This window comes from Mustela lutreola, chromosome 3, assembly GCF_030435805.1.
Source record: "Mustela lutreola isolate mMusLut2 chromosome 3, mMusLut2.pri, whole genome shotgun sequence".
Classification (NCBI taxonomy): domain Eukaryota; kingdom Metazoa; phylum Chordata; class Mammalia; order Carnivora; family Mustelidae; genus Mustela; species Mustela lutreola.
The window spans coordinates 76,976,041-76,990,691 of NC_081292.1; the positions used below are offsets into that span (position 1 = coordinate 76,976,041).

Here is a 14,651-nt window from a genome sequence, read left to right on the forward strand (position 1 = left end):
TCAACTATTGTATTAAAAATGAATTCATTCATTCTACAGATAAGTTTCGATCAGTGGTGCTTTTTTCCCCAAGGGACATTTGGCAGTGTCTCAGGATGTTAAGTTATTGTCATGATAGGCAGGTCCTGGGAGATGGTGGGGCCATGGGCTTGCAGTGAGTAGAGGACAGGGATGCTACTTCTTACCATGCACAGGACGGCTCCCCACAACAAAGAACCACTCATTTTAAAATGTCACAAGTGCTAAGAGGTTGGGGCTCTTGGTACTGGTAATGAAAAAGTTTCATAAGTGATGTCCAGAAGAAAGAATTGACCTCCTTGAAAGGAAAGTGTTGTTCTTGTTTGATAGAAATATCCTGGCAGGGGGCGCCTGGGTGGCTCAGTTGGTTGGACGACTGCCTTAGGCTTGGGTCATGATCCTGGAGTCCCGGGATCAAGTCCCACATCGGGCTCCCAGCTCCATGGGGAGTCTGCTTCTCCCTCTGACCTTCTCCTCGCTCATGTTCTCTCTCACTGTCTCTCTCTCAAATAAATAAAAAATCTTAAAAAAAAAAAAATGAAATATCCTGGCAGGAAAGTAGAGTAGTTTTTAAGAGTGTGGGTTATGAAGTCAGATTGTTCTTAGCTCCACCACGTGTGTGCTGTGTGACCTCAGGGAGTCCACAGCTTACTCTGTTAGTCTGCAGAACATGGAAGAGAATATTTGTTTATTTTTTTTTTTTAGAAAATAAAAAAGAGAGAGAGCGAGCGTGTGCAATAAACGGTGGGAGGGGCTGTGGGAGGGGTAGAGGGAGAGAGAAAATCCTAAGCAGGCTCCATGCCCAACATGGATGGAGCCTGACACAGGACTCAGTCTCATGACCCTGAATCATAACCACTCACAGTTGTCTCTGAGGATTACATGAGATTATACATGTTCATTGTTTGGAAGAGGGAGGGGTATATAGTAAGTGCTCTGGGAATGCTGGGTGTTAACATTATTAACAAAAGTGAATACCATTACTCTAGGAACTTGCAGTCCAGCAGGGGAACGGAATAACTAAATCAGCGTTTATATGGTGATGCACTAACCACAGGGGTGTGCTTGCAGAAGATTTCTTACTCCGGGTGTTACTAACATGTTGTGGAGGCCTGTGCTGTGTGCCATATGGGGCTTACCACCCTCTGTGGCCTCTCCTCACTAGATGCCAGTAGCACTCCCATCCTCACCCCATTATCATTGTGATAATGAAGAAATGCCTCTAGATCTTTTCATGTAACACCCAGTGGGGCAAGATCCAGCCTGAGAACTGCTATCTTTGGGTATTATGGAAGCACAAAGGAAGGATACCCAAATTAGATCAGGGGTACCTCCTTGGGAGAGGTGATAGCTGAATTCAGTTTGGAAATACAAGGAATGAGGTGGAGGAAACTAAATGTATAAATGGATGGCAATATGACAGCGTAAAATCTTTGGGGAATTGCGGGTAGTTTTGTATAGCCAGAAGGGAAAATATTATGGGAGATGAAGCTAGAAACACAGGACAGGTCTGGACAATCATGGCCTACAGTTGATTTTGTTTCCTAAAAGCTGGGTCAGGGGCGGGGTGTCATGGTCTTGAAAATAGGTGAACACTGTGATAAGACTGCATTTGCAAAGGTCACTGGAAGCAATATGGAGGCTAATTTGAATGAGACAGTAGAAACTCAAAGGGGGAAAAAGACCACTTAGTGAAGGAAAAAATAGGAAAAGCTTTCTGGAATGAGGGCGTTTGTGGTGGGTCTTGAAAGAGGGATGTGATTTGGACATGTGGACTTGGGGTTGGAGGAAGAGTATGAATAAAGAAATAGTGATAGGAAAGTTGACCATATACCAGTAGTCTGAGGGGGTTAGAACAGCAAGGTTGGGAAAGACTGCCTGATAAATTCTCCAGGAATTTTGCAAAACACATTAACATGTTGAAAGTTCTAAGAATCCCGCAGCAAAGAGGTCTCTTTAACTTTGTTTCAAAGCACATTTTCCTGTTCTCACCTGACCAAAACCCTCTCCTTGTTTTTCGTTGAATAGCATTTAATAACAACTGTGGAAAAATAAACTTGGGGAATCACTAGCTTAGTGAGTAGGGTTTAGTTGAGATGAAACCGGAAAAGTAAGTAGGGGCTATATTTTTAGGCCCTTAACTCTCACACTAGGGAATTTGTCTACCAGTACATTTCAATTAGGATAGGCCTCTGTTTGGGATTGGCTCATACGAGTTTCATTCAGAGTTATTTGGCAGAAGCAAGCAGATGTATAATCTGTTCCTCTACAATGGTTTGTGAAGATGACTCTAGTAATTGTGATCACTTAGATACATATAAATATAAGTGCGCTTTTTAAGAGCAGAGGTTAGGCTATGAATTCTTGTGTCTCCAGTTCCCAGCAGAGCATTCGTATTTAATTAGATCACAATAAATGTTTGATGAATGAATGAATTGCATAGTGATCTTTTTATGTACTTGAAAGGGAGAGCAAGGTGCAAATTTGAGAGATTTTACAGAGAGAAAATACCAGACTTGAAACCTAATTCTATAGCTACCTGCAGGATATGTATGTATAGATTTATATGCATAGTTTTTTTTTTTTTAAGATTTTATTTATTTTATTTATTTGAGAGAGAAGGAGAAGTGGACTTCCCACTGAACAGAGAGCCTGGTACAGGGCACAGGGCTCAGGGCTCAATCCATGCCACGACCCTGAGATCATGGCCTGAGCTGAAGGCAGATGCTTAACCAACTGAGCCACCCAGGCACCCCTTCATAAGTAAAAGTAAAATTAAAAAATATTGCTCTGGAGTTTGGGAGAGAGGTCAGAATTGATGAAGATTTAGAAGTTATCTGCATGAGATAGTTACTGATGTCATGAGTTTTACAAAGCAGCTAGAGAGAGAAAGAAGACAACTTAGGACAGATGGGAGGACAAGTAACATGTAAGGGGTGTGCCAAGGAAAACACCCAAAGCTGACAGAAAGGGAAGTGGCAGAGAGGTGGGGAACAAGTAAATTAGTGTGAGTAAAGTCAGCAGGTGAGGATGTTTAAAAAACAGAAGTGATCAGTAATATTCATTCCAGCAAAGACAAGGAAAAAAAGATCAAGGAAAAAAAGACCACTCAGCTTGTAGTTACAACTTCAGAAAGTATAAAATTAGATAAAAGCCATAAATGTCAAATTACTGAATCACCTGGAAAATGGGATGAATGTGTTGATTATAACTTTATACCAGCCTTTTGTATGTATACTGTGATTTTTTTTAAATTTAAAAATTGTGGTTAAAAATATAAAATTTATTACATAACCATTTTTAAGTATATGTTTTATTCGTGCTAAATATATTTATTCATTGTTGTGAATCCAATCTTTAGAACCTTCTTTTCATCTTGCTACATTGAATCTCTGTGTCCATTGAACACCAACGAACCATTCCTTCTCTCTCTCTTTTTAATATATATCCATCAAATATCAATATATCAAATATATATATGATATACATATATCAGAAATCAAATATCAAATATATTTTTCATATATATCCACCAATTTACTCTGATTTCTTTATGGGTGACACAAGATTCTTTTTCTCCCCAAGCTTTATCGAGATATAATTGACATATAACACTAAAAGTTTAATGTGCAAGGTGAAGATTTGATATTGTAAATATCAAATTGTGTATTGTGAAATGATCATCACAATAAGATTAGACAACACTTCCACCACCCGTAATTACTATTTTGCATATGTGGTGGGAATATTTATGACCTTTTCTGTTAGCTACTTTCTAATATATAATATAGTATTATTAACTGTAAGTCAACCATGCTGCACATTAGAATTTACTCATCTGAGACCTATAAGTTTGTATCCTTTATCAAAATCTCCCTATTCCCCCACACCCTGGCAGCCCCCATTCTACTCTGTGTTTCCACAAATTCTTTTTTTTTTGGATTTCGCATGTGAGCAGAATCATACCAGCTTACCACTTTTTCCCTGCAGCCCCTGGAAACCCCCATTCTACTTTTCTAGTACTAGGAGTTTGACTGCTATAGAAAAGTGGAATCATAGTAATTCCACTATGATAGTGATTCTTAGCATGCCTTTCAGGTCCATTTGTATTATAGCATGTGGCAGGATTTCTTTCTTTTTTTTTAAAGCTGGTAATATTCCATTGTATGTATATGCCACATTTTGTTTATCCATTCATTCATTGTTGGACATTTGAATTGCTTCCATTTTCTTGGCTGTGGTGAATAATGCTGTAGTGAAAATTGATGCACAAATATGTTTTCAAGATCGTGTTTTGAATTCTTCTGGATATATATCCAGACGTGTGATTGCTGGATCGTATGTGGAAAGAAAAAATTCCAGCTTTTCCCTCCTCTAGGGAAAAGCCCAGTTTTTCCGTACTATGTCTTTCTTTTACTTGTGAATCTTCTTTACTTTTACATGCCACGTGACTTCTGACACTTCTGATCACCAAATATATGGAGGTTTTTCCTCCCACCAAGCAATTCTCTGACACCAGCTGGATGTCCGATAATATAACTCAATTTGGACACAATCTACCTAGAGATAGTGTAGATCCCACAGGTTAAGAGCTCAGTCCCACAAGGCTATTCCCACCCCATTCTAGATGCTAATCGCATGTAGTAGGTCCTCAGGTAACTCACAACTTCTGCTGAGTTGGCTACAAATTGGAGGTTCCCATGACCCCTCCCCAGGTTCAATTAATTTGCTAGCGTGGCTCACAGCACTCACGGGTACACTTACTTTTATCAGTTTATTAAATGATACAATAGAGGATACAGATGAACAGTCAGATTAAGAGATAACGGAGGAATGAAGAATGAGAGGGCCCCAGGTGCAGAGCCCCCATGAGCTTAGGGTGTACCACCCTCCTGGTGTGGGTGTATTCACCCACCTGGAAGCTCCCTGAACTCCCTGAAGTCTGTACTATTGGAATTTTATGGGGGATGATGGAATTGAGCTAAAGATTCCAAGCTTCTAATCATAGTTTGGTCTTTCTGGTGACCAGCCCTTACCCAGAAGCCATCCACGAGTCCAGTAGAGCAAAAGAAATTTTTATCACTGAGAAAATTATAAGGGTTTTAGGAGCACTGCGTGAGGAACTGGAGTCAGAAACCAAATATTAGAACAATAGAACAAAACATGTTTCTAGTGCCCTTATCACTGATGAAATTATAAAAGTTTCAGGGCCTCTGTACCAGGATCCAGGGGCAGAGACCAGTAAGTATTTTCTGTTATCTCACACTATGATAATTCTGTCTTTAATTTTTCAAGGAGTGTCTTCCATACAGTTTTCTGTAGTTGGCCATGCCATTTTATATCCGTACCAGCAGTGCATAAGGGTTCCAATTTCTCTGCATCTTTGCCAGCACTTGTTATTTTCTGTTTTGTTGATGTTAGTCATCTTACTAATGGGTGTGAAGTAGTAATATCTCATTGTAGTTTTGATTTGCATTTCTCTAATGATTACTGATGTTGAGCATCATTTCATACACTTGTTGGCCGTTTGTATATCTTCCTTGGAGAAATGTGTGTTCAAGGTGTTGGCTCACGTTTTTAATCATATTATTTGGAAAATATAATCATTACAATATAATCATAGTATTTGTATACAAATACAAATAATTACATTTGGGTTGATTTGAATTGTAGAAGGTCTTTATTGTGGATATTAATTCCTTATTAGATATATGATCTACAAATTTTTTTTTCTCCTGTAGGTTCCTTTTCAGCCTGCTGCTTGTTTCTTTTGATGTATAGAACTTTTTGAGTTTGATGTATTCCTCTTTGTCTATTTTTGCTTTGTTGCCTGTGCTTTTGGTGTCGTAGTCAAGAAATTATTGCCAAATCCAGTGTCATGAAGCTTTTCACCTACATTTTTTTCTAGGAGTGTTTATATTTTTAGGTCTTAGATTTAGCTCTTTAATCCGATTTGAGATAATTTTTTGTGTGTAATGTAAGATAAGGTTCAACTTCATTCTTTTTTAATGTGGATATCTCGTTTTCCCACCATCATTGTATGGTCTTGGCACCCTTGTCAAAGATCATTTGCTATACATGCAAATGTTTATTTCTGGGTTGTCTTTTCTATTCCATTGGTCTATATGTTTGTCTTTATGATAGTATCACTGTTTTGATTTCTGCAGCTTTGGCCTGCAGCTTTTTTCTTCTTTTGTCTATTTAGAGTCCTTTGAAATTGCAAATGAATTTTAGGCTTTTTTTTTTTTTTCCTAGTTCTGAAAAAAATGCTGTAAGGATTTTAGTAGGGATTGTTTTGAATCTGTAGATCACCTTGGATAGAATGGACAGCTTAACAATATTAAATCTTTTAATCCATGAACACAGATGTGTATTTATTTGTGTCTTTAGTTTCTTTCAGCAGTGTTTTATCATTTTCAGTGTGAAAGTCTTTTTCCTCCTTGGTTACAGTTTTTCCTAAGTTATTTTATTTTTTTGAATGCTATTGTAAATAGGATTGTTTCTTGGTTTTTGTTTTGTTTTCAAACTGTTCATTGTTAGTGTACCCAAACACAACTGAGTTTTGTGTGTAGATTTTATATTCAACTTAACTGAATTTGTTTATTAGTTCTAACTGTTCTTTTATGGAATCTTTAGGGTTTTCTATGTATAAAATCACGTCATCTGTGAACAGAGGGAATTTCACTTTTTCCTTCTATGTATAAGTCTGATTTAATCCTGTAGGGTAGAGCTTATTGTTGCTATTTTATATATGAGAAAACTGGATGATTTTAGTCAGTTTTGCTAGGGTTTGCTGCCATAACAACCAAACAATCTCAGAGGCTTAGGACAGTAAAGCTTACTTGTTCATGTTATATTTCCCCTGAGGTCCATGTCTTCTTTCTCCTGGGTTCATGACTAATTCATGGGGGATGTTGCCATGGTAAAAAGAAAATGTCAGGAATGGAACCTTTTAAAGCTTCTATTTGGAAGTGGCTCACTTACTCCCACGGACATTTTACTGGTGAAAGCGGTCACACGGCCACACTGGATTTTATTGGGACAGGATCTGTAGTCTTCCCATAGGATGGCCCAGAAGAGAGGCACTGGTAGGCAGAGGGAATGAATCACTGTAATCTACTATACCATACTCGGACTCAGCAAGACCGGACTCTTAGACAAGGATATGCAGGGGCACCTGGGTGTCTCAGTGGGTTAAAGCCTCTGCCTTCGGCTCAGGTCATGATCTCAGGGTCCTCAGATTGAGCCCCACATTGGGCTCTCTGCTCAGCAGGGAGCCTGCTTGCTCCTCTCTCTCTGTCTGCCTCTCTGCCTGCTTGTGATCTCTGTCAAATAAATAAAATCTTTAAAAAAAAAAAAAGGATATGCAGCTGAAACAGCTATAATATTATATTAGATGGGACTATTCAAATCAGGCAGCGGATAGGTAAGAAGTTTCACAAAGGGAACAGTGAAGAAACATTGTGTGCCTTGTCAACGAACTTCATTCTTAGAAAACTTACCTCCACGTATGCTGCTGGTCCATTAAATATACTCATAGTTTATTGCCTTCCTGCATCCTGAAAAAAAACTCTGTGAACGCTGGTTTTTAGGGTCAGGACATGCTCTCTGCATAGCATGATTCTTTTCTCATCCCGAGACGATGCCTTACTGATAGGGCTCCGGGAGCCTCAACACCAGGGACCTTACCCCATGATGTTGCTTTTGCTCACACACACTTTACTATTAATATAACACATTTCTTTGCTGCCCCCGAATAGTGCATTTGCCTGGAGGATATAACCAAATTCTGATTTGCTCTTTTAAATTTTTTCCTCACTATTAGGATTTAAGTGGGCCAGAGCTACTTAGGAATACTTTTTACAAATACCATATTTTTTATGGGCAAAATAGAAGATAATAGATAGAGAAGGAAGGGGAAAATCCTGATGTGGAAATTTAAGGATCTGGGCTATAATCCTCGCACTACCACTAGGCAGCAGTGTCACTTTGGATAAATATGTTATTTCTAGGTCCCAGTTTGCTTATTTGTAGAGCAGAGAAATTGAACTAGATGATCTCAAACATTTCTTCCAGGTTTCTTAAATGAACCCTGTTCCCTTATTTTCCTTAGTTAAGGAAAATATATTACTGATAGTTAAATTCTAGTGCCTTGATTTTTCATATGAGGGTTTTTCACATGAGAGGAAAATTTACTCACATTCAGGTCACTGCTGGAATTAGATATTTTATATATTAAAATATATAAACATAGTACAATCTTACTTATTTAAACTAAGTAAGAAAGAAGGCTTTTCTGAATCCTTGAAATACCTCAGTTACCCTTTCCGGTTACTTTATGTACATTATTATCAGTAGCTAAAGTAATAAGTAGTCTACCAAAGCATAGTAGACTTATATTCCCCCACATAGTGGGAGAATTTATTTAAGGACATAGTGCCGTATTCATATTTTTTACTGTAAATTGTCATTATTGAACTGAAGTATACTTGAAATAAAGAATACTTGGAATTTTCCTTTTGTGAATATATTGTCATGATTTTCCAATCTTCTTGTCAATAATACAAGCATAACTGTAAGATAATGATCCCCAGATTATCACAAATTCAAAATTATTAGCATCCAAATTAATGTAGAAATGAAATCTCATTTAAAAAATGGGTGATAGATTGTTCAGGCATTTGATTGTGGAAACCATTTTGTAAGCACTGTCTAAATCTAAAGTAAAATACAGGGTGCCAGTGCTGAACAGGGCACTTGGGACATATCCTGAAAGTTCTCTCAGTCTTAATCTATCATTTCATTTCTGCATTTACTGTGTCTGTTTCTGTCTGTCTCTTTAACTTTCTCTACAGTCTCATCCACACACCCACACACATATATATAAATACAGGTCTGTTCATACATACATGCATATGTCATATTCCTGTATTGTTAAGGTGGGAAGGAAATGGAGAGAAGTGGATAGATGTTAGTGGTCTTTGGGAAGTGAAATGAATGGATTTTGCCAATGGATTAACCATTTTTTTTTTTTTTTAGAAGAAGAAGTCTTACAGTTCTCTGCCTTTCTGCAGTTTTTTTTTTTTTTTAAGATTTTATTTATTTATTTTATAGAGATAGATCACAAGTAGGCAGAGAGGCAGGCAGAGAGAGAGAGGGAAGCAGGCTGCCAGCTGAGCAGAGAGCCCCATGCGGGGCTCGATCCCAGGACCCTGAGATCCGAAGGCAGCAGCTTAACCCACTGAGCCACCCCAGGTGCCCCGGATTAACCATTGTTGAGTGAGAAGCAGAAGTTGTTAAGGATGACTCCTAGGTTTTGGGTTACTAGGCTAGGTTTATGGTAGTGTCATTTGCTGAAATAAGGAAGGAACTAAGAAGAGGACACGGTATGAGTGAAAGAATGCTGGGTTTGTCTTAGGCATATTGAATTTGAGGTGCCTTTAAAACATTCAAGGGAAGTCATATTGCATATTCCTATATGAAGCCGAGCAGGCCAGAAATACAGATTTAGGAGTCATCAGTAAATGAAAGGTAATTAAAGTTATCTGAACCTTTGAAGAAGAAGTAAGTGCCTGATTTGGGGATTATAAATCTACAAAGAAGATTGAAAAGGAGCAGCCTGAAAGCTAGGAGAAAATCTGCTTTTCCTCCAGTGTGAGAATTTCAGAAGCAAGATCAATGGTGATGGAGAGGTCAAGTAAGATTAAAAGAATGTTACTAGGTTTGGTGACAGAGGGATGTCACTGGTGATTTTGCAAGAGTTGTATTTTCTTAATGCATTGCCCTAATATTTCTTCACCCAGGACCCTTCCTTGACAACTCAATTCATATTAAATTAAGTCTGTCTTTTCACTTGGTGTTTAATGCCTTTGATGATTTAATTGAATTCTAATTTTAGAGCCTTGTTCATCAGCTTCTAAACACCTACCTGAAACTCCAACCAAATTTGCTAACTCACCATTCCTTAGGCTGTTGTTTTCCTGTGGTCTTTTTCCTCCTGCTTTTGCCTTCGCTGTCAGTGAAATCTTACTGGTCCTTGGAGACCCAGACCAAACAGTATCTCATTCTCATTCATGTGTCCTTCCCTGCTCACCAAATGGGCTCTCAGGTCTGAACTTCCAGATGCTTTCTTTACACATCTCAGATTATAGATACATCTTACAAATGATCTTACATATTTTATTATTTTGTACTTGATCCATTTATTAAGTTAAGAGCCTGGGATTAGAGCCTCATTTCACTGATGTTATAGCTTCCAAAGCATCCGTTTTCTAAATAAGTGAATAAAATTTAAAGAATATACTTCACATTGTGCCATGAACCTGAAGACATGGTTGTAATTTCATTTAATACTTAGAATAAGTGTATGAAGTAGTTCTCCTTTCAGAGATGCAAAAACTTGTGTTTTAGAGAGGCTTATTTTTAAAATACATCTTTAGGCTAGGGTTTATTATATTTTAAAAGAGGTGCAACTCAGACTCTTAACAATAGAGAAGTAATGGATCATTACTGGAGGGGAGGTGGGTGGGGGAATGGGTGAGATAGTTGATGGGGATTAAGGAAGGTACTTGTGATGAGCACCAGGTGATGTATGGAAGTGGTGAATCACTAAATTGTACACCTGAAGTTAATATTACACTGTATGTTAACTAACTGGAATTTAAATAAAAACTTAGAGAAAAGATGAAGGTCCAAGATTTATAAGAAGAAGGCTGTTGAAAGGCTAGCATCTGAAAGGAAGTGTGTATGTGTGAATATATGTGCATTATGTGCGTGCACAAAAATTTTTTTAGATAGCCACAAACTGATCTAAAAGTAAAAGTTATTGAAATTTGTCATGAATTTAAGGGGAAACAAATAGTTTTAGGAGATTTCTTGTTATATCTTACTTGACCCATTGCTGTGATCTAACTTAAATTTCTGTTAAACTGTTGACCTAATGAACTAAAAAGTGTAAAAGTCACTAAAAAGTGACTAAAAACTCAGTCATAGTTTTCCTCACTGTCTCCTCTTGCACTGCCTGCTGTAGTTGTTTGGGTGTGTAGTGATGAATGAAAAATGCACACAAGTTTATTCTTGAATGGAAAGGAGTAAAACTTCCCCTAGAAAATTTCCTACTACTTTTTTCCTTCCAAATTTTCTCCTTCAGTTCCTTGTAGTGTTTACTGTATACAAAGCATTGCTGTGCTCATTGCTGGAGAAATACAAAGCTATGTCTTAAGGAACTTACAGTCTGGTGTAGAAAATAGCCACATAACGTTAACTGGGCTTCCAGCATAATACAATCAGTGCCGTCTGTGTGCTGAGAAAGAAGTCACTAATTTTGAGAGATGGGTGCTAAATTAAGGAGGACGTTTTTGAAAATAGTGTATTAGGTTCTTTACAACATAAATGATCTATTTTGGGAACTAAAAGAATAATGGCTTTTCTTTTGTTTTCTTAATAGACAAAGAATGCTCTTCAAGCTTTGATTGATAAGCACCAAAGAATACCAGGAAACATTATGAGCGCTTTGTTAGAACGTTTTCATAAAAAACAGAAGAACGACTAGAAAATGATTTAATACATTTATATTTATATGTTTGTGTCTGTGGTACTGTCCTCTAAATTTTGTAGGTTCTATAATTAGTATTTTTTTTAAATGTTAATAAGCATCCTAGACTGAACTCGTTTAAAATTGTATTGTTGATTTTGTTTTTGCAATCAATTGTGTCAAATTTAAATTCATTACATGCCTAATAATTCAGAAAATGATGTTTCTTTTTATAAATTCCTGATAATGTATGATAAACATATAGATTTTAAAAGTTAAGTTTATTAATAACAGCAATTTAGGTTAAACAAACATTCCTAAGATAATGCATCTAATTTCTGTATCTGTTGCACTGAACTGATTTTGCAAGATGGCATAATTCAGTACAGACACTGAAGTTAGAAGAAAAAATACTCTTTTATCTGCCCCTCATTCCTTTCATGATCTTGGGCGAATCATCTAATGTTTTTGTGCCTCAACAATTCACTTTTTAAAAACATGCTAATAATTTGTTGAGGAATATTATTTTAAATTCTTTTTTAAAATTTTAAATTCTTTGTATTTGCTGTGACTGATAACTGTAGAACTGAAATTATAATTGAATTAAACAATACCAAGAATTTTTAGACATTTATGTATATATTTGGTCCACATGATGTTTAAATTATTTCTTTAGATATGATGTCAAGTTGCCAAGCACAATGGGAAAGATACACTGTTTTTCAAATTGAATAAAAGGGAAATTAGGAAAAGTAGAATTTCTAATAATTATTATTATTTTTAGTATTTTATTTTTTAACGAAAATCTGTAGACGTACCATATAGGGTATGCTGTGCATTGTCAGCTATGTAACATGACATTTAATAGTATAAGGTTAAAAATCACTGTTGTGCTTTGCATTTTGTATGTTAGAAGTTGATTCTAGGCTGATAAAAGCAGAACTAAGAAAGTTCTGCCTTTGCTGAATACCATGGCTTATTCAGTTTGACTTTGCAACCAGTCAAATGGTTTATTGTTTCAATAAAAATATACTTGAATGATAAACTTATGTGAACACAAAACTTTCTGAAAAATTAATGGCTTTTGATTTGTTGTCTCCTTGAAATCTGAATTTTTAAAGTATTTAAATGGAAGAGTACCAGAAATCAAATGCAGTATCTTCCTCTTCCTTTTTTAGATATTAACTTACTTGGATTTTTGTATTGATTTTTGTATAACAAGTATATATGTATGATATCTGTAATGTATATAGAATTAAGCAACATAAAATAAAAGTAAAGCTGAATTGCAATTCATTTTCTTGTGAAATTGCATATGTGACTTTTTTTTACTTCAAACTAACTTTGTTTTACTCTTTATTCATTTTTCACCTGTAATCATATTCATCTATCTCAGCCACAAAGAGTAAACCTTACTTTCTAATGTAATTAATATATTTTAATTTCAATTTCAATGAAAAGAGTCAATGATTACTTGAAGCTTTTTTCGCCCTCTAGCAGTAAGCTGTGTTTGTTTGAAATCAATAAATATTTCCAGAATGAATGAATAAATGATTATAAAACAAATGAGAATAATGTTTGGGGCAACTAACTATTGGTTTTTAAAAATGGAAGAAAGAATGATATTCATTGTTCATATAGCAGAAGCTATAATTTTTTACAGTATTTAAGTTTTACTGCTTTAGATAAAACCTTGCTTCGTTCTCTGATAGAGTAACTGGAAGCCATCCTGTCTCACTCAGTGCAAGATCTTTATCTTTGCTTTTCGAATTTAAGTGTCGTTTAGAAGAATGAGGGAATCTCCACACTGTTCTCCAAAGAGCGAAGATGTGGTCCATATACACTATGGAGTATTATGCCTCCATCAGAAAGGATGAATACCCAACTTTTGTAGCAACATGGACGGGACTGGAAGAGATGATGCTGAGTGAAATAAGTCAAGCAGAGAGAGTCGATTATCATATGGTTTCACTTATTTGTGGAGCATAACAAATAGCATGGAGGACAAGGGGAGTTAGAGAGGAGAAGGGAGTTGGGGTAAATTGGAAGGGGAGGTGAATCATGAGAGACTATGGACTCTGAAAAACAATCTGAGGGGTTTGAAGGGGTGGGGGGTGGGAGGTTGGGGTACCAGGTGGTGCTTATAATAGAGGGCACAGATTGCATGGAGCACTGGGTTTGGTGAAAAAATAATGATACTGTTATGCTGAAAATAAATAAATGAATAAAAGAAAAAAGAAGAATGAGGGAATACGATCAAATAGAGAAAAAAAGTAAAAGGGGATATTCTTAACCCTTTTTGAGGGAGTGTTCTGATGGAAGTCTGATGGAAGCTAGGGACTTTCCAGAAGCATGAGCATGGCATACCTCTCTGGGAAATCTTTCATATCCTTAAAAAAAAAAACTTTAACTTTGAAACAACATCAGATTTACAGAAAAGTTGCAATAGCAATACACAGTACTCCCATGTACTCTTCACCCAGACTGACTAAATTGTTATGTCACATTTGTTTACCCACCCCTCCTCCTCTTTCTCTCTCTCTATAAATTTATAAATATTTTTTTCTTCTGAATCAACCGATAGTAAATTGCAGATGCCAGGCCCTTTACCTTTACCCTTGATTATAAGGCCATCCATTCATAGCACCACAGAGCAATGATCAAAATCAGGACATTTATCATTGATACCTAGTATCTGATCTTAAGGCCAGATTTCAGTTTTACCTGTTGTCTCAATATCCTTTATATCAGTTTCTCTTCTTGATTCATGGTTCACAGCAGAATCACATACTGCATTTAGTTTACATATCTTTAGTAACCTTTAATCTGGAATGATTGCCTAGCCCTTCTTTGTCTTTAATGATACTGACATTTTTAGAGAAGACTGTTTTATTTCCCTCTGTTTTTTCATGATTTGATCCAGGTTATGCATTATTCCAGAAATACCACATAATGGTGTTGTGCTCTTTCAAGTGTTTCACGTCAGGAGGCACATAATGTTGGTTTGTGTCATTAACAATGGTAGTAACTTTGATCACCTGGTTAAAATGGCACCCACTAGGTTTTTTCCCTGTAAATTTTTCCTTTGTATTGAGCTTAT

General features: G+C 36.5%; 1 protein-coding gene across 2 annotated transcripts in view; it reads left to right on the forward strand.

Annotated features, from left to right (window-relative positions):
• Positions 1-12,847, forward strand: part of TMEM68 (transmembrane protein 68) — a 44,147-nt gene extending 31,300 nt beyond the window's left edge. For both annotated transcript variants that reach the window (XM_059166431.1, XM_059166432.1), the window contains exon 8: positions 11,465-12,847. In XM_059166431.1, the coding sequence (XP_059022414.1) occupies positions 11,465-11,569 (105 nt within the window). In that variant the 3' untranslated portion in view covers positions 11,570-12,847. The remainder of the gene's footprint in view (positions 1-11,464) is intronic.
• Positions 12,848-14,651: the final 1,804 nt, after the last annotated feature.